This window comes from Camelus ferus, chromosome 21 (genome assembly GCF_009834535.1).
Source record: "Camelus ferus isolate YT-003-E chromosome 21, BCGSAC_Cfer_1.0, whole genome shotgun sequence".
NCBI classification, from domain to species: domain Eukaryota; kingdom Metazoa; phylum Chordata; class Mammalia; order Artiodactyla; family Camelidae; genus Camelus; species Camelus ferus.
The window spans coordinates 3,672,534-3,698,000 of NC_045716.1; the positions used below are offsets into that span (position 1 = coordinate 3,672,534).

General features: G+C 44.9%; 1 protein-coding gene and 1 non-coding gene across 3 annotated transcripts in view; both read left to right on the forward strand.

Annotated features, from left to right (window-relative positions):
• STX6 (syntaxin 6) overlaps positions 1-21,286 on the forward strand; it is a 38,897-nt gene extending 17,611 nt beyond the window's left edge. Inside the window, exons 4-8 of one of the 2 annotated variants that reach the window (XM_014565699.2) lie at positions 7,253-7,315; positions 10,165-10,290; positions 11,497-11,603; positions 15,587-15,681; positions 16,134-18,108. In XM_014565699.2, the coding sequence (XP_014421185.2) occupies positions 7,253-7,315; positions 10,165-10,290; positions 11,497-11,603; positions 15,587-15,681; positions 16,134-16,171 (429 nt within the window). In that variant the 3' untranslated portion in view covers positions 16,172-18,108. Of the gene's footprint in view, positions 1-7,252; positions 7,316-10,164; positions 10,291-11,496; positions 11,604-15,586; positions 15,682-16,133; positions 18,109-19,731 lie in introns of those variants that run through there. The other variant, XM_032463595.1, reaches the window with a different exon arrangement.
• TRNAA-GGC lies at positions 13,621-13,693 on the forward strand. Its single transcript has one exon. It is a non-coding gene; the product is annotated as a tRNA-Ala (tRNA).
• Positions 21,287-25,467: the final 4,181 nt, after the last annotated feature.

Here is a 25,467-nt window from a genome sequence, read left to right on the forward strand (position 1 = left end):
ATGTACGAGAACCAGCTGTCTTTAACATATGTACTAGAAAGCAGCTTCCTTGAATAAAAAGACTTGGGATCATACCAGTGCTAACATATGGCTTTTTAAGAGTCATCTTAGGCAGGAACCTTGGTATGTGTTTGCCAAAGACTCCGTATCATGTGACTTCCTTTTGAAATTATTTCAAATGGTAGGTTATCACTGAACTTGAAATACTCTTGTTCCTTGTTTTACTCATTAGTTGCCTTTCTATACATATATATATAAACTCACATTTTAATGGGGCAGTAACCTTTTTAGACTTAGGTGCCCCATCTATACAGTGAATATTTGGATTAGACACCCCTAATTTCCAGCCAGTTCAGAGGCTATTCTGATAAGGAAGCCCTGTTGTTAGGTGCTATATTTTTTGGTGAGGTAAAGTTTTCCAATTACTTATTTTATAAATGTGTGCTCTTTTATTTCTTGTGATAAAAGATTTTTCTGAAGGACACTTCTGTAGATGTTGGTATTTGAATGGTGCCTTGCAGTGAAGTGTGTGTTCTTGACCTCAATCATTGTATTTGTTCTTTTTGCAAGGTAGTACTTGTAAATTTTGGAAGTTGAAATTCAGAGGTCAGTACAGTAAAGGTTGAATGAGTTGGTATAATTGGAAGTTTAATCCAAAGTTCGTTTTCTAATATTTGCAAAGCTTTTTAAAGTATATTCTTTGAAAGAAGTATTCTAAATCAAGTCCATACTTCGCAATGTTGCAGTCCTTTTAGAGCTGAGATCTAAACTAGATGCAACTGTGTGATCCAACTGAGTGTTTTAGAGTTTTTAATCACTCTTCTTTTAATTTATGACCCCTTTGTGGAAGCTGTTGCTCTTTGCCAGTGGTGAGTTATAGTACCTAACTCAGTTTTTGCTCATCTGATTTTAATAAATTCTAACTGAGGTTTGTGGACTAGAAGGAAGTCATAATTGATACTAACTTGATTTTTTTTTCAGGCACTTTGTGTTGATTCAATATTATTGCATTCTGCTGAACAGTATTTGTATCCAAAACTCTCTGGGTTCCACATGGAAGAGGTTGATAGCGTGGAATCAGAGACTTAGCAGATTAGGGACATGAAACAGAAGACCGTGCTCAGATTCGGAATTTGTACATCACAAGCTTATCTAAGCTTCTCTGTCACCATCATCAGTGGAGTTTCGTTTAGTTGCTTTAAGGGAATATATTTTGATCTGCATTTATGCCAATTGTGCTTCCTCCTCCTCAGGGCAGTCAGTGATGCATTATGTGTTTTTTGTTGTTGTTATCTCTGAAGAACTAAATCTTTTCTCCTGTGTTTCTTCTCAATTAATGTCCACTGGTTTTGCTTTTTAGTAAGCCGTTTTTGCTTAAAGTGTCTCGTGTATGTTTTTTCCAACTGTCTTTTAAGTTTGTGCAATTTTTATTGAGTTTGCTGGCAGTTTTTACTAAAGAAAGCAAAATAATTCTTGTTTTTATGTATATAGCCTTGGTATTCTTGAGGTGATCATTTTTGCCTTTGTGGTAAAATACATCAGAGATTTCACGTGTGAAATGTTTGTTATGGGAATCTATTCCAGAAGTGACCTTGGGTTAATTTAGTAGTGAAAGGTCTTGCAATGTGTGGCCGAATGGTGAATGAGAGGTGAAGAGGCCTTAGAACATTTCCATTGTGGCAAGTCATATAGCCTCTCTGGGTCTCAGTGTTCTTTATCAACGAAATGACCCTCACTAACATTCTCCAACTTTGTTTTAACTTTCAAAGTCAATCAGAACTATCCCACCCTCCCCCCAAAATCCAACCTCTTCAAACCCAAAAATTGTTCACAGTCAATCATAAGTCAAGATAGAAATGGCTTTGGTTAATTAAAAAGGGTGAGGGATGTTGTGTGGGCACAGATGACTCTGGGATGTGAGACCTCTTGAGTGAAGCACTGGGATTTGCTGTCTCATTCACTCAGCCTGGAGGACGGCTTAAAATGGGAACAGAAACATAAATAACCTGGACATTTGTTCTTTTAGCAGGTGAACCATGTTTTATCAGTACTGACTGCTTGTTCTAAACTTCATGTCTTAGAAAGAAGATGAATAATTATGTTTTTGGCAGCACAGATTGTTACAAAATGCTCAACACCGTTTAGTGACATGGCCTAAAATTCCAAATCCTAGTAGAAGGTAATGTGTGGACGGTGTCTGGCAGCCTTTATCCTGCGTAGGAGAAATGCCATCCTGAAAGTGAAAGCCACAGCTCTTTGCCTTCTGTTGTGGCCACGTACAGGGTGCACGCCACACAGCTGTGGTTCACTGACCACCAGAGCTAACACACTCACACATTTTATTAAACAGAATGTAAAAACTGGAACTTTTAAATGTGTATTTCATTATAGTAATGTGTGCTCATTAAAGAAAATTAGAAGAATTTTGCAGTCAGGAAAAAAAGAAAAATCTAGACCCAAAATAATACACAAACAGAAAACTTTGTTGTATTTTTACATGGTTGTGATCGTACTGTGATGCAGTCATAAGCATTTTAATTTTAATTTTTAAAATTAAAAATGATGCATACTTTCTATTTTTATTTATTTTATTTCTTGTTTATTATTGAAATATAGTCAGTTTACAGTGTGTCAGTTTCCGGTGTACGGCACAATGTTTCAGTCATACATATACGTACACATACTCTTGTTATAGGTTACTATAAGATACTGAATATAGTTCCCTGTGCTATATATACTTACCTTTTTTAAAAAGCAGATAATTCTGATGAGTAAGAAAGATGAAAATGCCCCTCCATTCTGTAGTTCCACTCCTTAGAAATAATCACTGTTAACAGTTTTATATATTTTTTTCTATCCATTTTATGAATATTGAAGTACATTCTTAAAATAAATGACCTATTGGTCTGTAATTTTTTTCTGTGGAAAAATATTGTGGACATAGTCTTTATCAATACAAATACAGTGAGAGCAGTACTGTCCAATAGAAATACTAAAATGCAAGCTATCTTTATTTTTCTGTAGTCATAGTAAAAAAGTAAAAAGAAACAGGTGAACTTACTATATTTCATTTAATCTAGCATATCCAGAAGATTATCATTTAAATGTATAATCAATGTAAAAACACTGAGATTTTGAACAAATTTTTTTTAACTTTTTTTTACTAAAACTTAAATCTGACATATTTGTTGCACTTAAGCACATCTCAATTCAGACATGTACTTTCCATTGGAGACACTTGATTTGTATTTAGAGTTTATAAAACTTACAGTTGAAAAGATTGATTTGCAAACTGAGTGTTTTCCAGACATATGTAAAAGTTTTCCAATAACTGAATATAAATCTAAATTAATTAAAATTAAATAAAATTAAAATTTTCATTCCTCGGTTGCACTAACTCCATTCCAAGTGCTCAATATGTAATTGTAGTTGGCTGATAGCTACTATATTGGACAGAGGAGATTTAGATGATCCTTTTTAATGGCTGCATACTTTATTAATTCCTACAGTGACCCTATAAAATATTACTTACACAGAAGAAATAGGCACTTAGAAAAATTGAGTAATTTGCCCAACTTTGCATAGCTAGTAAAAAGCATAACTAAGGCATGAACCCAGGTGTTTGACATGAAAGACCATGTCTTAACCTCTCCGCTAGCCTGGGACTATCATGACTTGTTTGATCGTTGACCCTATTGGTAGTTATTTAGGTGGTGGTTAATTTTTGGCAATTGCAAACCATACTTCAGTACCATCTTTGTGAGCATATCCTAGATATTTAAGTACTAAAAAGCTCAATAAATATACACATTTTAAATATTGGTTAATATTTTCAAAGTATCCTTATAAATTATATTTCTAATAACAGAGTGTCAGATTATGTAATATTTCTTAATACCTTCAACATTAAGTGGTGTCAGTCTTTTTCATCTTTCCCAATCTAACTAGGAAAAATATCTCTTCACTTGCACTTTGTTGATTATTAGTGGGTTAGTGCAACTTTTCATGTTTGATCATTTGTGTTTTTCTGTGAATTGTTGTGCTGAACTCTCCTCCTAAGCTTAATGTCTAATACACAGTATTGTTATGTGGGTTTACGGTAAATTACTCTTCTTTTGCTTGGATATGATGATTATTTCTGCTTTTATTTTATAAATAACAGTGCAGTGTACATATTTGCATATTTGTTTTGAGGTATATTTATTTATTTTTATTGAAGTACAGTCAGTTACAATGTGTCAGTTCCTGGTGTACAGCACAATGTCCCCAGTCGTGTATATACATACATATATTTGTTTTCATATTTTTTTCATTGAAAGTTATTACAAGATACTGAACATAGTTCCCTGTGCTATACAGAAGAAACTTTTAAATCTATTTTTATATATAGTGGCTAACATTTGTAAATCTCAAACTCCCAAATTTATCCCTTCCCACCCCCTTTCCCAGGTAACCATAAGATTGTTTACTATGTCTGTGAGTCTGTTTTTGTTTTGTAGATAAGTTAATAGTGTCCTTTTTTCTTTTTTTTTTAGATTCTACATATGAGTGATAGCATATGGTATTTTTCTTTCTGGCTTACTTCACTTAGAATGATGATCTCCAGGTCCATCCATGTTGCTGCAAATGGCATTATTTTATTCTTGTTTATGACTGAGTAGTAAATATACCACAACTTCTTTATCTGGTTATCTCTCAGTGGACATTTGGGTTGTTTCCACGTCTTGGCTATTGTATATAGTGCTGCTTTGAACATTGGGGTGCATATATCTTTTCAAATTAGAGTTCCCTCCAGATACATGTTTTGGTATGTATTTTATATTATTTCCTTAAAACAAATCTTGTTACTAGAATTACTGGGTCAAGGCCGTGGATATTTGATATCAAATATCAAAGCTCTTAGTACAGAATGTCAAATTTATTTTCAAAGGGTTTGTCTAGTTTACCTTCCAGCTGTTGTTCAGGAGCAGCAGTGTTTTAAAAGACATTTTTATTAAATTATAACAGTACAGAAAAGTGCAAGCATCCCAAGTGTATAGCAACAGCATCGTGGTCTCATTTGAAGGCTGCCAGCATTTGTGTGGATCCGAGCTTCTCAAGCTTGAGCGTTTGTGAGACTCACCTGGGAGACTTGTTAAACTATGCCTTAGAGTCTGACTTAGTGGGTCTGGGTGGGGTCCAGGGACCTGCATTTTTGATAACACCTCAAGTGACTGACTCGGGTAAATCTCATACATTTAAGAAACATGGCTTATATCACTGAGTTTCCCTTGGTTTAAATATACCAATAACTGTGTCTTTATTTTTATGGTGAATACTTCTTTTTTACTAAGTAAATTTTTCTCAGTTTCCATGGGTGGCAGTCTTAGATTTTTTTGTCTTTGGAGGTTTATGAACAGATGAAAATAGGTAGAGAATCCTAGAATTTATGTGTCAGCTGGAGCACCCTCAGATGCCCCACCTACCTGCCCAGTGTCATTTCCAAGGACTCACGTAGCCCTCTTGTAGAAGGCCCCCAACATCAGATCACTTGTTCCTACAGCAGCCTTTCCCATCCCGGGCAGCACTGTTACCTTCTGACATGTGGCGGTAAAATGATCTCTTTACTTCTGCTTAATTGCCAACATTTTTCACAGAGTAACCAAAGCGATCTTTTAAAGCATAAAACAGAATACACCACGGCCCTAGTCAAAATATTTTAAGGGCTTCCCATTGCCTTAGAACAGGGGCCTGCAATCTGTGGCCCATGAGATCTAAGGATGGTTTTATATTTTTTAAAGAGTAGTTTTAAAAAAAAATGTGACAGAGGCTGAATATTTAATATCACTCCTTTATAGACAAAGTTTGCCAACCAGCCACTGCCTTGGAATAAAATCCCAGCAGCTTTGGCCAGCCTTGTCCTACCTCCTCCTGCCAGCACACAGTGGCTCCTTCTCAAAAGCTAAAGCATCCAGCCTTTCCTGCCTCCAGGCTTTTGTGCTTGCTGTTCCCTCTGCCTGGAGTTCTTGCCCTTGCTCTTTCTGTGGTGGGCTGTTCTCGGCCCTCAGGTCTCGATCAGATCTCCCCGCCATCCTTCTCAGGGGTATTCACCCACTGGATTTCAGCCTGGTTGAATCCCTGCCTTCCCAGCACAGTAACCACCTTGTTGAAGTGTGTGTGTGTGTGATTGCTCTCTGCCTCTCCACCATGGTGTGAGCTCCGTCGGCCAAGGCCCCGGTCTCCACCATCTCTGCTGTCTGCAGGCACACACTGGGCATTAGTTAAGTATTTGCTGAATGAAGGAGCGGGTGGTTTGAAGGTTGTAGCCAGGCGGTTATTATTCACACTTACCATGGTGAGAATCACGGGAGCGCGTCCCTGTCTTATCTACCATTCGCTTGTCAGGGGTCTTGGAAGAAGTTTCTAAAAGCCAAAGACCTCAGCATTTGCATCTGTAAAATAGCCTACCTGCCAACTATAAAGTATTTTGGCAGCCTTTTGTTTAAAGAAAGATAGTATTATGATAATCATGTACTCCACTGAAATCATTTTAAGGCACATGGGTTGTAGTTAAATAAGATGCAGGTGGCTCATGTTTAATAAAGTGTTTTGTTTTAGATGAAGTAATGGACCCATTCATTTTTCTTCCTGTTACAGAATGGTTTTTGATACCACTCTGGAAATTCTGGTGTTAGAAATGGTCTAAACTTCACATGAATCCAACTCAGACACAAAATAAGTGACCTCTTTCTCACTATTTGAAAGCATTCTCTGGTGTTTAATAGTAAATATACTTTATTTTAAAGTGTGTGGGTTTTTGCATGTTTCATCCTTGAAGATACTAGCCCTTGAGCACAAGCTTCTGTGTTTGTACCCCAGGGCTGTGTGACCTTGAGAAAGTACCTCAGTCTTTCTAGGTCTTAAGTCTCCTCAACTGTAAAATGAAATTAATGCCAGCTTCACAGTCACTGTGAAAAGTCAGCGATCATGTGTGTAAGTGTTTAATAGTTTCTGGCCTATGGTAGGTACCCAGGAAATACTCCCTCTTTGCTCGTATTTAAATTTAGTATCCAGGTTAACTTCTTTTTAAGGGTACGTCCTTCTCTTTATTTCCTTTATTTTTGAGACTGAAAATAAAAGTCAAAGGAAGCTGTCTTTGTGTTTAAAAAAAATTAATAATAAATTATGGGTATTTTGCCAACGTGCAAAATATTAACCACAGTTTTGTTTAAGGATGTTCATTTGTTTTCTGGTCTTCTACTTACATCATTAGGACATGAAGGATCAGATGTCCACCTCATCTGTGCAGGCATTAGCTGAAAGGAAAAACAGACAGGTAAGTAAACATCAGAAATATATAGTATCAGTCAAAGAAAAGACACAGATACTTGGAATTTAAAAATTCTGGCATCCGTGTATCATGTGCTCAAGCAGAAGACCTTGCGTGCTGAGCCCAGAGTGATGTTGGCATGTTTTGTGAAAGTCCCTGTCAGCCTCGCCTCCTCTCCTTCCTCTCTCCCCCCTCACACCCTCTGGTTCTCTCCTCTGGGCTCCCACTGAACCCTCTGCGGACCTTACAGCCCTTGCCCCACAGCCATTTATCCTGCACCTGTTGAGCACATTCTGTGCCAGGCACTCTGTTCAAGGCGGTAATTGCTTAGTTTCTCGTCTGTTTCTCTGCTGGACCCCAGGCTCCTTTGTGAGGGAGGAGCGATTGTGTTGTGGTCTTTTTTTTTTTCCTTTTTTTTTTTGTTTTTTTTTTGTTTCTAGCTGCTATTACATTGTGCATAGAACTCACTAGACATTTAATGATTGAAATTTTATGTAAAGCAGTTGAGGAACCTTAAATTTGTGTTAATTTGATGTGTTACATCTTTCATCGTTTTAAGTATCTTGTTTTTGATGTGAGGTCTAGTTTTTATTAGTTATTACAAATAAGTTAGAAACCTAGTACATTTCAGAAACCAAAGCCCAGATATTGACACATCAAAAATAGGAGCTCCAAGAGACCCAGTCCCTGAATTTAGTAGACCCTTAAGAAATCAGCTCACCGTTTTAAACTAACTAGGCATCAGTAGTTATGATGTAAATCCTCACTTTATATCTGTAGGTGTTTCTGGACCCACTTAATTTTGGAAAACAGGTAATACGAAAGCTTAGGGGAGAGGACTCTCCAACTATCACCTAACTGAGTTTTCCTTTTCCCTTCCCTGCATCTCATTTTCCAAGTCATCGCTGTTGTTTTTTCCTTCCTGTCCGCCTCCCTTGCTCTCCACAGTGCAGCTAGGAAAAACCACTAGCTAGTCCATTCCATCTGGCACTGACTCTTGAAAGAAGCTGCTGAATGACCACAGGCTGGCAGCTTGGGAGTTCTCTTTTCCTCTTCAGCTCACAGGCGCTAAGTGACACCATACTGAAAGTGGACAGTGTGTAGGTGACACCTGTCCTCTATAACTCCTATTTGAATTTTATTCTCTAGATAGTCTAGTTGAGCTGACATAAATGTGGATTTATATGTAGCCTTTCCAAGTATGACTTGGAATTTTGTTTGAGGCAGTGAGTGAAATGTAGAGTTACAGATTTTCCAGGAATAGCGGGCAGAGTCCGCCTTGCTGTGTGCCCCAGTCCTGGGGCTGTGCGGCTGCCTGCTCAGCCGGGACCTCCTGCTCTGACACCTACACAAAGCTGGCCTTCCGGTGCTCTGGGCCCTCTCTCCTTCTTCTTTCCCACTAAACAGATTGTTGGAGGTCAGACTGAGGCCCCAGGAGCTCCAGTCCTCTGTCCGTGGCCTCGTGATGCACTACAGCCTTTCTCTGACCTTGAAAAAGTTGTCACTAGGCCCTGGTACCCTCCATAGAGTTCTTAAAGTCTTTGCATCAGAATAAGCAGGGCCTTTTAAATCTTGACAGCCCTACAACCAGGTTGGGGCAGAGCCATCCTCAGAAAGCCTTGGGTCTGCTTTATACCAGAGACAGTCACCATCCAAACTCCTGATGGAGGCCCTGGGCTGCTGGAAGCTTGTGGGCATCCTGATCTTCTTATAACTACCTCAGGACTTACGACGCGTCCTGGACTTCTCCAGACCTCAGCCCTGAAGGGTGGCCATTTGCCTGAATTCATGGCTGAAAGTCAGGCGAGGTCTGTGTCAGTATTGAGGGGCTATTGGAGGGCTTTTCAGACAGAGAACCAAGTGATCAGGTAGACTTAACAGTTCCAGAACTGAAAAGTACCTGGTGAGAAGATTTGGCAGCTCTTCAGTGAAGAATCCTAGTTGCCAGCGTCTTCTGGTTCTTTGTGCCAGGCTGGTTTGAGCAGGTGCTTTGACCAGCTAGTCAGGAGGGCTTATGGGGACCCCAGGCAGAGGCTGCTGCTGAGACTGACCGCTCACATTCCTGGGTGGCCTCTTCAAGGAAGACGTTCCCAGATTTATCCTCTTCTGGCTTGAAATGTCCTCAGATTTACAGTGGGAAACCCCACCCTGGCGTCTGGGGGCCCAGGTGGAGAACTCTGACTTTCAGGGCCAGCACTTGGCATGGTTATCAGGGTCAGGCACCCACGTGGCCATGCCTGCCTGGGGAAGCAGCCCCCAGTTCCATCTGGGAAGCCTGTAGCCTTGTAATTCATCTGAAGGGCAGTGGGATTTACTTGTGGGCTACATCGAATGGACATTGGTGGTTCTTGTGCCTTCTGTAGGGGCTCTGACTTAGCTTTCTGTCAGTGTCGGGGAGCTCTCTCCTCCCCCTCTTCAAAAAACCAAAACCTTCCCTGTGTCATACTTAAATAAAGAGGACTCTGGAAGTCTGGAAGCAGCTAGACTAGAACCTGCAGCAGGTCTCTGGTGAACTTCCAAGGGTGCTAGGAAGAGCTGGCCTAAAGAACCCAGGCGCTTTCAGTAGAGCAGTGTACAGGTGGGCGTTTGTTGATTTCAAGTTGACATTTATTTGCATTTTAATGGGACAAAGCCCATTTGTGAGTCCTGTTGGGAGAGCTTGGAGGCAGGAGAGTGCCCTTCCTGGCGCTCCTTACGTTGTACCATGCAGGCACCAACCTGCTCCCCTGGTAAAAGGCTGCCTCGGGTGAAGACCAATGATGAGCAGTAGGAGAACCCTTTGCGTCATGGTGATGGAGCCCTCGTTCAGAGATGGTAACGGTTTGTTCCTCCTGCTTCCTGGCCCGCTCTCGCAGGCCCTGCTCGGAGACAGTGGCGGACAGAACTGGAGCACAGGAACGACAGATAAATACGGGCGCCTCGACCGGGAGCTCCAGCTGGCCAACTCCCACTTCATCGAGGAGCAGCAGGCACAGCAGCAGGTACCGGGGAGCCCACCCGCCGGGGCCGGGCGCCTCCCGCGCTCCTCTGCCAGCGGGGCTTTGTTGCTGACGACAGGCAGGCTGGACCAGAGCTCGCCTGTAGCTGCCTGTGTCTACCTGTGTGATGACTGCATCTCTACAGGGCGTTTAAAACCTCCTTCGAATCATGACTAGCTCTCTTAGGACAAGCAGACCAGACACCCGAAACTGACAGAGGAGGCCGTTGACTTAAAGACACGGCAGCCTCTTCCCCAGCCTCCACTGGTGTACTCAGGTTTTTGTTCATTTCAACAAAGGCACTTTGAGAAAAATTGAGTCCTTGTTTTTTCTCTGAAAATTAGTGTTGGTTCCATTATACATAAAAATGATTGCTTTGGCGGAGGCTAAGGGGTAGAAGGAAGCTGGGGTTGATGACACCTGCGTTGTTGCTTCTGGTACGTAGTTGTATTAATAAAAGGAAGCTAATAAAGTATCTGGGGGTTTGAGGATTATCTCTCCATCGAAACTATTGGCTCTTAAATACTGTGTTTTATTTATGCATGTCGGTTATGTGTTTTTTGGTTCTTTTTCCATTAGCACATCTGCTTAACTAGTTGTCTACTTAAATCGCTATTAACTGAGTGAACCTTTTTTTTTTTTTTCAATAAAAAGTGAGGCAGCTGCAACACAATTTAAAAAAGTAACTACCGCTCAGAGGTTGTCCTCGAGGTAACTGGCTCCCACAGAGCCCCTTCTCGTTTGTCCTTGAGGACCCGGCGAAGGACTCTGTTTTCCCGTGTACAGAGAGCGGCCAGACTTTCTCTTGTAGTTAAGCTGTGGCCAGCTGTTGCGGATTGAGACCTTGACCCTGGCAGCAGGCTTCCTCTTCCTAGGCATCCGCATGGGTCCATGGTCACAGCACAGGTGCTCTCGGCCATTGTCTGTCCCTTGTTGGACTTCAGCCAACCAGAGTAAAGCTCTCCGGGTGGTTTCAAGCCCCGCTGACTGTTCACAAGTTGGATCAGCAGGAGATATCGGTAGCTTGACAACCCAGCCTTTTGAGCAGTGTGTTCTGGGAGGCGACGGTCTGGTCCTTTGATTTCTGGGCTTTGCTTCTGAATGTGAATTGTCCTGAGTTGGCAAAGAAGCTAGCAGCTGCTAGAGTGCCGGGCTTGGAACCAGGTAAGAGGGATTTTAATTGCTTATTTCCCATTTCCCTGGCACCAGCTGATTGTAGAACAGCAGGATGAGCAGTTGGAGCTGGTCTCTGGCAGCATTGGGGTGCTGAAGAACATGTCCCAGCGCATCGGAGGGGAGCTGGAGGAGCAGGCAGTGTGAGTACCGAGACGCCCCTCTCGCTGCAGAGGAATGGAGGGAAAGCCATTTTATGGGAGCCCTGAAAGCCTGACAGTTACGTGGCTAGTAAAACCAAAAGCTGTTTTGTTTATAGCTGCATCTTTATTCTGTTGTACAGCCTAACCTTTCCAAAAGAAGCAAATCTATCAGATAAAATTTTCAACAGGGTTTAGGCAAAGTTATTATTATTAATATGCTTAAACACTGTCAGAAATAGGTACAAATTCCTTGAACAGATAATCGAAGTGTTGCTATGAATGGGAATGTGAAACCAATACGGCTCTGTTACCTCTGTGGAGACTCTTGTTGCAAAGAGGTTAGGACACGGAGTAATCATCCCATGACTTTCGCACTACACAGAACAGAACTTTTTGCTCTGCATCTTAAATTTGAATTTTATGGGAAAAAAAGTATAAGTTTAATTACAATTAATAAAAAAGTCTTCCCCCCTCAAAAATAAAAAGTAAAAGCACAAGAAAGCATAATTAGATTTATTTGTTCTTCATTAAGAACAATCTCTTTTTGCAATCCTGAAGTATGACACCAAAAACAGTGAGAAATGCTACCACATAATAGCTTTACTCTTTTACAGATATTTTTTCGGGGGGGTGGGGGAGACAGTTCCACTAGGATATTTCGGGAACTCTCCTACCTCAATTTTGTGTTCAGCGTTATAGATTCATTTATTATAAATTCAAACCAGGCATCTTGTTCTGGGAGGCCATTGCGTGTCCACGGAGGAGAGAAGGGAACAGCATCTCTGCCGGCAGAGAGTTTACTGTTCAGTGGGTGGAGTGGACATTACATAGACGATGCGAGTCCCGGAGTGGTGACAGAAGTGGAGGGCTGCCGTATGGGAGAAGCGCGTGGTGCCTTGAGGGCCCTGGCAGACTACACTGCAAACCTAGCACAGTCTGAAGTCCCTGAGAAGAGAAGAGAAAAGACAAGAAAAGAGAAGAGAGGTTTAACTGGAGCTGGCAGAAGAGTGGAAGGCAGCGGGTGGGGTGATACGGAGGGTTGGAAGGGGGCTGAGGGAATGGTCTGTTGGGAAGAAGAAAGAGCATCCAACAGGGAGGTTTCGAGTGACTGGAGTGTGGGGATGGGGAGGGAAGTTGCAGAAGTCAAGTCAGGGAGGCAGGCTGTTCAGGGAAGGCCTTAGAAGCCATGAACAGGAGTTACGACTATTTATTCAAAGGGCGGTGGAGAACACACCCCAAGCGAAGGTTGTGTTGCAAGTAGTGCCACGGTCAGGTTTCCATTTTGGGAGGAAGAACCACAGTGGCACAAGACTGGAAGCAGGGAGACCAGGTAGGAAAGCTGGGAGAACGGGAATGTAAGCATGCAGTTTAATTTCTTTCTACAATGCATTCTTACCCTAAAGTTTGTTTTGGGGCTGGGAGAGGACTGAGTGCTTGAGCACTTCCCCTGGTTGGGTGGACGATAGAGCCTGCAGGCTTCCAGTTAGAAACGGTGGATTGAGCACAGCCTTCATCTCTGCTCCTCCTCTGGAGTCCGTTAGAACAATATTAGTTTTTTTTTTTTAATGGCATGAAATCTCTGGGGACATAGAGCTTGGAATAAGAAACAGTGACCAAATTTTAAAAAGGAAGAGAGAAAGAGAAAGGAAAGACAGACAGACAGACAGACAGAAAGACCGACCAGACCACAACACTTTAAGATCCTGGAAAGTAGAAAGCCGAATGGTTACTGACTCAACAGACCAGAGAAAGCTGACTCCTAGGCCACAGACCCCCGAGCTGGGAAGAGTGTTTACTCACCCATGATAGTGTAAACCTTGAGTGTTGACCTTATCAAACTGTGACACAGTTACATTGAAAGAAAGGGGGAAGAGAGGTGGGAAGGATGCAGAGGTGGGGAATGAAATGGGAGGAGGGCTGAGCCCTAGCCTTCCGTACTGCGGAGTCAGCAGGAGCAGGAGTCAGCAGGAGCAGGACTCTAAGGTGTGAGCCTGTTCAAAAACTGGAGAGAGATGGGGGAGAGTATAGCTCAGTGGTAGAGTGTGTGCTTGGCATGCACAAGGTCCTGGGTTCAATCCCCAGTACCTCCACTGAAATAAATGAATAAATAAACCTAGTTATCTACCCCTCCCCCCAAAAGAAAAGAAACAATTAAAAAAAAAGAGAGAGAGAGAAAAGCAAAAACTGGAGAGAACCAGGAGCATGACGTGAGGGGCTGAAAGCAGTTGCTGCAGAGGAGGGGCAACTGTGGTTTTTATACACAGAAAAAGACTTGTAGGACCGTTTAGCTCTACAAACTGTGTATGTGTATAACTAATGAAAGTTACAAGTAAATTAAAAAGAAAAACCATGGGTCTTGGACTTAAACCTGTGCTGTCCAAAAAGCCACTAGCACACGTGGCCATTGAATACATGAAATGCGGCCAGTCTGGACTGAGATGGGTCCTGAGCATAAATTGCACACCAGATTCTGAAGATTCAGACTGGAAAAAAAAAGTAATATTATATGTTGAAATGATGTTTTAGATACACTGGGTTAAATAAAACATTAGAATTAATTTTGCCCGTTTTCACTTTGATATGTATGACTAGAAAATACTCAGTGACATATATGACTCACGTTCTGTTTCTTTTGGGCAGCCCTGGGTGAGTTAGATCTGGGCTAGAAACTTGGTTAGTGGGTGTCCTTGGGCTGGAAGTTGGATGACTTGCCCAGTTTGTTTTCAGCGAGAAAAGTCAGGCCCAGCACACAGAGGTAGCTCTTGTCAGCACTTGGCCCTGCCTGGACAGGTCTGCCAGCTGAAGGGCCAAGATGCTACCAGGATCTGAAATGAGCTAAAAATGTTTTAATTTGAAAATTTAGGTAAGGGACAAAGACTTGTTTGTTTAGTTGTCAACGTGGAGTTTATTTAATGATTGGCTTAATGAGGAGTTTGTCGCCCGAATCCTGCAGGGCTGTCAGGTGCCTCGTGTGTGCACAAACCAAGACCAGTAGTTTCTAGCTCCTGTTAATGCTGCCAGAGTAACAGAGCCTTTTTAGTAAGACCTCTGGTGCTAATTGGTATGTTACGCTGTCCTCAGGATAATCATATATTAGTCCAAAGATGAAAAGTCTGGAATGCTTAGTAATTTATGAAATAACAACTGTTGAAATAGAGTATTTTGGTGTTTTCTTTCCCAGCTGCACTTCGGACAGCAAATAGTGTTAGCCTCGGGGAGCCCGTCCTCTGCGGGTGTAGAGGAGGAGCCCTCTGTCTGACATCAGCCTGAGGCCGCCCAGCTCTGTGGTAAAGCACAGGGTGCCTTAAAGGAGATGATTATTTGATTAAAGTGCATTTCTTAACTCACTTTGCTGTAAAGCGCTTTATGTATTACGTGCTGCTCACAAGAACCCTGGCGGGGAAGCTGCACTGATCGGACTGCCCCGTTTTACAGATGAGGAAACAGCTCCCGCGATTGTAGGGTCCCTTGTCCAGGGTAGCAAGTGGCAAGGCCTGGTTGGCTTCACATAGCCTTCTTTCTGCTACACTGCACTGCTGCTGAGTTTGTATTATATGGTCAGGTCGACGTTGCCTTGTCTGCCGTTCTGAAATCTAAAAAGCTCAAAAAATTAATGTTTAAAAATTTCGCAGCAAGCTCATGTTACAGCAAAACCTGACTTGAGCCGACTGCAACTGTGACTCCACATAGTTTTCTGTGCAGAAATATTAAGGTGTTTGATGATGGGGACTGCCCCAGACCCTGCTGGGGGGACTAGCTTAGTACACAATGCATATATAACTTACTACTTTTAAAAATTTCCACAATTCTGACATCAAAAACGTATCCTGGTTCCAAGGATAAAAGCCTGGGGGTTTGAATCCCAGCGTTGCCTGTTTGATGCGTGCTGCACCCCAGCCCTGGGTCCCGATTTAGCTCCATGGCAAATGCATCACAAGACTTTGTGCTGACCAGCTACCTCCTGCATCTGCTTGTCTTTCTAGCATGTTGGATGATTTCTCCCACGAGCTGGAGAGCACTCAGTCTCGACTGGACAACGTGATGAAGAAACTCGCAAAAGTATCTCACATGACCAGTGGTATGTATGTGCTTCCAGGCTCCAGGGTTCTTGCTTAATTCCAGAAGCACAGTCTGAGGGCTCTCTCATGGGTGTGCCCATTCAGATCCCTTTCCTCTGGCACATTTTTGTCTTGCCTTGGGGTCAGAGACGGAAGACTAGCATGCACAGGCTTGTCTTCTGCTTCTGGCCTTTACCTGGGAAGAGTCTGTGGTTCCCACCGGGCAAGGCTGGCGGGGTCGGGTGGCCTTTCTTCTGGGGGAGTAACCCTCTTTGCACTTAAAAAATCCTCTTTTCTTTTCTTCCTGTTTCCTTGCCAAAATGGGGGATTTATTTTAAAACAGTAATTAAGAAGCCAGTTATTGTTTCTCGTGTACTGACTTTTCATTGAAAGAAAAATCCCTACCATTTCAGAATAAGATGGCCTTGCAGATCTCATCTTACCTGTTTGTTTTTTTTTTTTTAATCCATAGTGAACTGCTGCAGCAAATTTCTACCAGGCTGGGGATGAAGAAGTAATATTTTTCAAGTTAGTTACTGTGTAGGCAGATGTGTTCCAGTGACTCTGGTTTTTGTTGTTAATACAACACGTCTTCCCTGTTACATGGGAAATAATACATTTTAAATCAAAGAAAATCCAGTATCTCTTTTTTCTCTTTATTTGGTACAGGGAGGAACTGAGACAGTCTTTGAGGTAACTTTAGTGTTCTTGAGCCATGGCACCCCTCCCCCAGCAGAACATCCTGTTTTTATTTTTTAATTTCTTCTCATAAGTTGCAAGAGTATCCCCTGTTTCTTGACACTTTGTTCTTCTGTTGGTTTCTTCCTGTCAGGTACGTGTTACAGCGTCTAATAGTTTAGCCTTTTGAGGCAAGATTTAAATACACATGTATATGTGATTTCCAGCAATTTAACTCATAGTCAAGTTACATAACACATCTATGGGGCTTATATTTTTCCTTATATATTTAGATAAGGTTGATGCCTACCTCTCAAGATCATTGTGAGGATTAAATGAAGTAATAATAATTAATGTACAAGTGTTTAACAGTGTCTCCCATGCATTAGTGCACAGTAAATGTTTGTTGGGGGGGAAAAGAAAACGTAAGGCAGAAGATGGCCCTGGACCTGTTACATCCAAAACAACGGGAAGCTCCTAGCCAGGCGAGTTTCCTTCTTTCTCTCCAGGGGCAAGTGTCTCCATGCTTCTAGCGGGCTCCTCACTGCCAGCGGCAGGCCCAGCTTAGTCCACCTTCCACGCACCTGGAGGATGGTTTGCACAGTCCTCTTCCTGCTTCCCTCTGTTCTCTTCCGCCCCGCCCCTCTTCGCAAAAAAACACAAAGCTTTTATGAAGTATTATATAACCAGTTTAAACACCAGACCTCTCACTAGTGTGTATATGAGTTGCAAAGTCAAGTAGCTACTTCAGCACCAGTTTTGTTTGGGGAAGAGCGACCGAACAAAGATGCCCTGTGTCCTTGCTCCCAGCATTCCGGGGGTGAATAATTTAGAAAAGCCACTCGCATTGTGATAAGTGGCTCAGTGTGTATAAATAGCACTGAGGCCGCCTTATGCTTTCTTCTCCTTTCTCCCGAAAGAAAAGTTTGGGGAGCAAAGGAAGAATTTTAGTTATATTTGTCTAAGAATGAGAGCCAGGAAAGAGAGCATTTAGCCTGAAAGGGCCCTTCAGTTGGGACAGCTTACCTGTGGTGTTCATTTTAATCTCTGCTCCCAGAAGAGAGATGGCTTGGGGCCTCCTCCTTGGCCGTGTTGCCTTCTGTTTGACGACGAGGCAATTTGTATTTGTCCCTGTTCTCCTCCGTAACTTTTGGGACGGTTCACTGCTTTTCAGTCAAACGTGTACATAAAGACTGACGTGTGATTAGGCAGTAACTGAGCACACACGCTGCACGCGTCTGGAGCGGCGGAACCCTGTCCCCTCCCCAGGGCTGGTGCTTTCCTGGGCAGAAATCGGCCAAGACACCAGCCTTACTTTTTTGAATGATCCAAGAGAGACACTCATCTCGTCATTCTCCCACCCAAAGAAAGTGTATTCTTTTGAGTAGATACCAAAGTGTTCTCCCCTCACTTTCTAAAATTCTGTGGTTCCTCTTTTCTCTCTAGGGGAGGAGAGTCTATTGGGGGGACCTCCCTATGGGGCCCCCTTTGTTTCCCCTGACTTCTTGAGGTAGGTCCTGAGCTTGCAAAAAGCTGTTTAGAACTTTTCACTTGAGGTCACAAAAGCCCCTCGTATTAACACCCGCCCCTTGTGGGGAAACGTCTGCTAGGGTAACAGTTCCCCGGGGGTTGCCCGGTGCATGCCTCATAGAGGCAGCTTCCCACTTCAAAGTAAAGTGGATTTAAAGGCACATTCCTGGGTTGTGCTAGCTTGTGTGATGGCTGTTCTCCTGGACGAAAACCTCTGTTTAGTGCAGTTGCAGACGAGAAGGTGGCTGGAGGTGGGAGGAGGGTTGGGCAGGGCTGATGGAAAGCTGGTTCAGTATGGGAAATCCGGGCCTGACTGGAAGGTGCCTCCGGCAGGGCAATTAGGAAGCATTTACCTTGACTGTACCATCCTAGAAGAATAGCGACTAATCATTTTAATGAGAGGGGTTTTAGATAATCGTAAACAATTTTAAATAGATGAAGGAATGCTAGATGTTTTGAGTTTTCTAAGCCATTGAAGTGATACTTAAGCTGATTAATAATGTTACCTGGAATCGGCCCACTTGGCCTTCCCACGCCCTTTGGCCTCGTCCTGCTTCAGAGAAGGAACAGGTGGACTTGAGGTCTCTCCCCGAACCCCAGTCACTACGTGAGCGCCTGTCCTGTCTGGCGGAGAGCTGGGTGAGCCACGAAGACGGCTTTACTCACTCTTGTTTAAATGCAGTTCTCTCGGCCAGTTCTGAGGCTTGGCTCTCCATCACGTAGAAATCATTCAAGCACACGTTTTGTGGACTTAGCCTTGCTGTGTGGAAAGTCTTGCAGGCTATTTTCCTAGATTCTGATCTTTTTTACGTGACTCTGTGGTGTGCTAAAATCTGCTTTTAAGTAAACTTCTGATGAACTGGTATATGTGCCTTTGTATTTCTGGCTCCATGGAGCTCGCACTTCGTCAGTTGAGCTGCGCCGTCACAGGCTTTCTGTCAGCCTGACCGTCTTCGGGAAACGGCAGGGCTCCTCTGCGGGGAGGCAGCTTGTCCTTCCTGCGTCTGCCCAGTGATGGACGCGTCCTGACGGTGACAGCGCTCTGTGCCCCAGCTGTGGGCCTGCGTGTGAGAGGGGTGTCCGTGTTGTGTAGCTCTCACAGCCGCCCTGAGAGTTAGGGGGATGCGGCAGCACTGTGGGCAGGAGCCTGCGTGGGCCCTTCTCCTGTCCCTCAGGGCCTCCTTGCTCTCGGCCGTTTAGATGGACTCTGGCCACTTTTTCCTGCGCCTGTTCTCAGTTGTGAGGAGGGCAGGAAGTTTCAGAAAAGGCATTCATTCCCCTGTCATTTACAGATAAGCTGTGCGTTACTTTAATGCGGTTGCTGGTTAAGTTACCTTTCTCGCCGCGGGATGGTGTGAAGTTCATCATGCCTGGTCACCGCGGCTGGCGTTTTCAGCTGTTTCCTAACGTGACCAGCAGTAGCTTTCATCTCCTTTCCATCCTCCCATTGCTCTCATTGAGAAAAGAACATGATTATTGTTGAATTAAGTGATTTGACTTTGGTGGGAGATGAAAGCGGACGAGCTCTGATCTGTGATACCACCAACACCTTTCCTAGGGATGCGGCACCTGCCAGCGGAAAGCTGTGATCCACAGATCTTCCTTAATTAGAGACTCAAGACACAAAGCAAGCACTTATGACGAGACCGGCTTTCAGGGGACGGGCAGGGTTGTGAGCGTGCGTGCCTGCAGGCCAGGCGCAGAGCAGCAGTAAAGTTACCTGGCGCCTGGGCAGGTTCATGGCCTCTCTGCCCGGCATGGCCCGTCCTGTCCCATCTGCGTCCAGGTGTTGCCTCAAGTCCAGGTGTGTCCCGGGGGATGTAGAGTCCTGGGAGAGCTCACCCTGGTGTCCTGCCTTCCAGATCGGCGCCAGTGGTGTGCCATCGCTGTCCTCTTCGTGGTCCTGCTGGTCGTGCTGATCCTCTTCTTGGTGCTGTGACGGCGGGGCCTGGGGCCGCCGCCTCCTGCACGGGGACCTGGTGGAGAGGGAGCAGCAGCGCGCATGGTGTGGCCGGCTCCTCGCGTCCCGCTCCTGGAAACACCGCCTGCGCTGACTTTTCTCTCTGTGACCCCACCATCGAGACAGCGCCTCCGTCCCTGCGCCAAGAAGGCCGGTGGGGAGAGGAGGCCGATGACTGCACACTCCTGGCGCCTCTGCCTTGTTCCGAGGGCCTCCGAGGAATACAGAAAAACTCAGACTCGGCTCGTGTTGGCTATTGCTCATTCCATCCGTCTTTGGCAGCTCTTTTCTCCCGCTCAGATCCTTCGCCCCGTCAGATGACATGCGCTGTCCCGTCCAGAAGCGCCGGCTCCTGGGTATGTTTTGTGTCCCGCCCCAGGAGCGCCCTTCACTCCTGAGAGCTGGTGGTTAATGGGGACCCAGGGCTCAGAAGCACTTTGTGACAGAAGATGCCGTGATTGGCTTTTCAGGGATAAGTGCTGGTGTGAAAGTGCTTTTACAGGCCCATTTTTTGGTGGGAGGAATAACTAATGAAAAAGAATGAAAAGCAAAAAAAAAAAAAAAAAAAGAATGAAAAGCACTGGGTTTCGGGGGATGCTGGCAACTTGTGGCTTGAATGGGGAGGACAGGGCAGCGGGGCACAGCTGTGGGAGGGTGAGCTGAGTGCCGGGGTCGGGGCCTTGGTGGATTCACGCCACTGTCCTATAGCCTCCTCCCTAGAGGTGCAACTTGCATTTTCAGGGTGACCTTTACGTGAGCAGCTCAGTGGCTCATGAGTGTCTGAGATCCCAAAGTAGCGTCACTGGCAGTAATTTTATTCCGGTAGCACCCTGCCTTGGGGGCTGCGGGTGGTCAGTACATTTATTATATTTACTCAGAAACTGGAATGTCAAAAGAAGGCTAGTTCTGGTCCGGATTTTTCTTACCTTGTGAGTAACTACAAGGATGGGTAGGTGAACTGGGTTCTTTTCTTCCCCTAAGATGATAACTCGATTATGTCATCCATTCAGATAACTGAGCCAATCCAAATTTAAATGACAGATGCTGTATGAGACACTGTACACTGCAAGCTTCTGATGGCTTGTAAGAGGCCTCCCGTGTACACATGTATAGAGGATATTTTTATAACCTCCCTGATGAAAACCTGATATTGAAGTAGCAGCTGAAGCCAGAGCCAGCGCCTGGCGGGGAGGCTGCCGGTCTCTGCCTCACCTCCCTCTTTCGCACTTGGAAAGCACAGCAGTGTCTGGGTAGACGTCTCGCTCTGGCTTTTGTCTCATCTTTCGGGGTCCATTCCTCAGCACGCTTTTTTTTCTTGTTTTGTTTATAGCTCTTGTTTTTCGGTTTGTGTTGGGCTTTTGTCCCCCCCCCCCACCTTTTTTTGTGTATGATTTGCAATGATATGCTTGCCCAGCTAACCTCTGAATTGCACTTTTTAATAAATATTTTTAACAATTTTTTTAAAGAAAGGTATTTTCTCGCGTTTAGGATCATGTTAAGGAAATCTGCCTGTTGAGAGCTAAAAGCAGATTCATAAAACTAAAAGGGTGATTGACATCCACATTTACACTCAATTCTCTATTTGATATAGAAATAAGTTATTATTTTTCAAATTAGAAAAAAAGTGATTATGACAAAGGGCTTCAGATGTAGGGTACTAGATTATTTGTTTTACAAAGTTTTGAGACTTATTAAAATAGCCTTTTATAAACAGGACAGGGCTGGTCCTTAGATTTGCATTAAAATATACACGTCTTTGTTAACCATCCACGTGGCCCTTGTCACAGTACTGTGACCCCCACTCTCCATGTTACACAAAGCAGCTGACGTCTTGATGAAGTCCAGTCTCGCCCTATTTAAACGCTGTTCTATTCTCTGGGTGGTAGGTTTACTGTGCCCCTTGAAACCGTCACATGTCGGCAGGGCCTGTTGGGAACATGCCTGGTCATTAGTAGGATTCTCCCCAGACTTTAGGGACCAAGTTTTGTGATGCTAGGGTGATGTGATATGAGGGTTAATTACTAAATGGGGATATTTGGAGTTAGCCTGCTCACTGATTCACGGTGTTTGCTAAACAGTGGTTATTGTAGACCAGACTGGACTGAAGCTAAGGAGCAAGCTAGTTAGAAGGAGAAAGTTTACTTAAAATCCAGGCACTGCTCCATTCTCTCTGTAGGCCCACTGCTTTTCTAGCCTCCAAAGAGTTATTTGATAAGCTGCCTCTTAAACTGTTACCAGAGCCGCTCTGTCCCAGGTGTCACTTCTGGTCCAGGCTGGCTTGATCATGGGTCTGACTCCATTGTACCTGGACTGGGCAGTCACTATAGACCAGTGTTCATTTGAAGGCTCCCCTCTCAGACTCCAGCCCGTGGCAGAGAGCATGCCAAGGGCTTAGGTTTATTTTTAAGGACAAATGTTTCCTCATCAGTGATCCTACTGCTACTGGTCCTTTGCACGCGGTCCCTTAACCCTGAGGGGTGGCACAGGGGGAGGCGGGGAGGCCAGCAGAGCCCCGCTGGGCTCAGAAGCACTTCCCGTAGCTGCAGGTTTCCCTTCAGCCTCTGCACCTCGTGCCGCGCTCCTCGTCGCTAAAGGACTGGCAGGATGCGATGGGTAACAGAAAGAGCTCGATTTCTGTTTATTGGAAGAACAGTTTACTCATCAGCTGATTTTAGGGGGTGAACGGGGGAGTGAACTGTTGAATTTGCCAGAGTGGGAATCCAGCTGGAAAAGCAAAATACCTTTAGTTTTTAGTCCTGATTTTTGATCTTGTCTTTGTGTGAGCAGTGAAAAATCACAATGCTCTCCGTGTGCCACTGCCGTGTGGCAATTGGAAGTTGCAGCGTGTGTGTGACAGGAGGGTCTTCCCGCCAGAGCCGGGGAGAAACTTGGTAACTTGCCCATTATTCTCTGCTTTTAGCCAGAGTTAAACAGACTGATGGGTCTGGTAGCCAACAACTTGGCAGCTTCCGTTCCTTCTCACCTCGTGAGATTAAGGGCTGCGAAGAGAAATGTAGTCTTAACAGAGACAGATTTCTGCTGGAGTTAAGTGTTTTACCTTCTGTAAGTGAAGGTGGCGGAGCCAAGATTTTTCTTTTGGTAATTTCCCTGACTGTCAAGTGAGACCGTTACCACCTTTCTAGAGAATTCGTAGCATTTGAAGATCTAAAACCAAGTGATAAATATGAGTTGCTTTTCCACCCTGGAATTTGGACCATTTGGCGTTACCTTATACTGCAGGACAAATTTGTAAACAAAACAGAATTCGGATTGTCTGGAAAGCGAAAGTTCCAAAATACAGAACGCCCTACCGCCAGCCCTCCCTCTTTGTCTTCCTCTGGCTGGCATTTCTTTCCCTCCTGGGTTTTTTAAGAATAATTTTTTTAAAAAAGAATATTCTTTGTCCATGAAGTGCAGAGAGGTGAGGCCAGAGGGCCCATGGTCACGTTGCGCTGTCCTGACCACGGAGGCAGCGCCCGGGGAAGGCCCTTGGAGGCCTCCTTTCTGTCCTGTCCAGATGCCCATCCCCAGCTCCCAGCCCTCACACGCTTATGCTGGAAACGAGGAGCCCCAGTTCTTGCAGGGCCCCTGCCAGCCAGTCGTATGAAACGTGGGTGCTGCCCCTGATCAGTCATGCTCACAGGGAAACTGCTGTATTGCTGTTGCAAGAGAGTCCTGAGTAGAGAGAACTGCCATTCAGCCCAGAAGCGACTGGAACAGCCCTGCCGTGAGCCTGGGGGCGAGGCCTGGGACTGAAGCTCCAAGCTGATGGACTTCTGGGGTTCACGTCCCTAATGGTAGACTCAGAAGGACTTGGGGTCCCTCAGCTCAGCCCTCTTGTTTTAGGGATGAAACCCGGCTCCCCCAGCTGGCGGGGGAGTCCCTTGGTGCACTGCGTCCTGGACTCGGCCCCGGGAGCCCACATTCGGTGGGACCAGCTGACCTCAGTGACCTCCCGTGAGGTAGCTGACGGGAACTCGTGCTCCCCCCTCAGCCCCGACACCGAAGCTCTGAAAGTTACAGTGGCGCTCTGGTCGTGTTGCTGCCGCCTCTGTGCATCTGCGAGTTCCTATCATATGATGAGATAGTCTCTACTAGTGTAGACACGTGGGGAGGTGAGGAAGAAAGAAAAAGAACTTGGTTTCCCTCTGACGTAAGCTAACGTGTTGGTGCTGTTTTCCTTCGGACATGACCTTTGTCCAGAAACGCCCTCCCTGGGGCCGTGCAGGTGGGACTGGCTTACACAGTGATCATCCCAGTCTCCTGCCCTGTTGCTTGGTTTCACATGAACATTTAATGGACCTGGTTTGCCAGCTGCAGCCAGACCCTTGTGAGAAAGTGTATTTTACCCTTTTTGTTTTTTTTAAGGTTATGAGTTACCAAACCGAGAAGCCACTTGATTATCTTGGGGTGGGGGATGGGGGGGTTAGAAGCGAGACCACCCAGCTTTGTTATTCGCTGACCAGAGCTCTCTGGCTTGTTCCCTGGCGGCAGCCCAGAGCTCCGCTCCAGCCTGGCTTTCTGTCAGCCCCGGGGTGGGAGCACGTCCAGGGTGGTTCTTCCCTGCTCTGCAGAAAGTAGACTTCGGCTGTGACCCTGCAGTTAGACCCTCCTAGTTCTGGGAGAGGCAGCTGTCCTGATCCTCAGGCCAGAAAAGGAAAATAGTGTGTCTCTGCCCTGCTGTCTATGGGGGCGAGGAGAGGCCAGGCAGGTGTCCCACGAAGAGGTTATTGGAACTGTTTGTGAGCACCATGCGACGTCGTCCTGACTGACCCAGGCTGGGAGAATGCCCAGGGTGGGGTGGGGGGCCTGAAAACCAGGAAAGGGCCAAAGAAAGCAAGCTGCAAACGATGATGAATTCAGTCTTTGCAAGTGGAAATATGCTTTCACTGGCTCATTTGTAATCAGAAATTAGTGTAATTAAAAAAAACACAATGTGTAGTATGTGGCAGTACTCAGCAGGATGAAACCATTGTATTTTTCTTCCAAGGATAATTAAAAAATAAAACGCTGGAAGGTTATTTAACTAGAAGGTACAAACTGAAGAGGTGAGATCAGAGATTAGAAATGCAAATGCCACAGTGAGTTCCAGATGGTGCTTCTCCCCCCGCCCCCCCCAGCCTCCTCCCACCCACGAGAACAGGCCAGAGCCCTAGGCCAGGAGTTTACAGCCCTCCCCAGAGGCAGAGAGATCTTGCTTCCTCTACGAAGGGGGCCTCCCTCCCAGTGTGGTGTGTGACCAGCAGTGGTAGCATCCTCTGGGAACTTGCTAGAAACACACATTCTCAGCCCACCCGCCCCCAGACCTGCCAAATCAGACTAGGGTGAGGCCAGCGCAGCTGTGTTTTACAAGCCCTCCAGGGGAGTCTGAGGGCCGCTCGCATTGGAAACCTACTGCCCCCGCATTGTGGACTTAGGCTCCAGCAGACCACCTCTGTAAAACCATTTTCATGGCCTTGACTGTAATCCTGACATTAAAATTTGATGACACTATAAACTTGAAAACTTTTAAAGATACTTGTATTTCAAGAAGCCTCAACTAACCCTTGTTAAAAGTGGTATTTTTACACCCTGAAGTCTATCAGTAATGTTTCTTCTACTCTTGAAATCATGTTACAGCTGTATAAAGAATACTGTT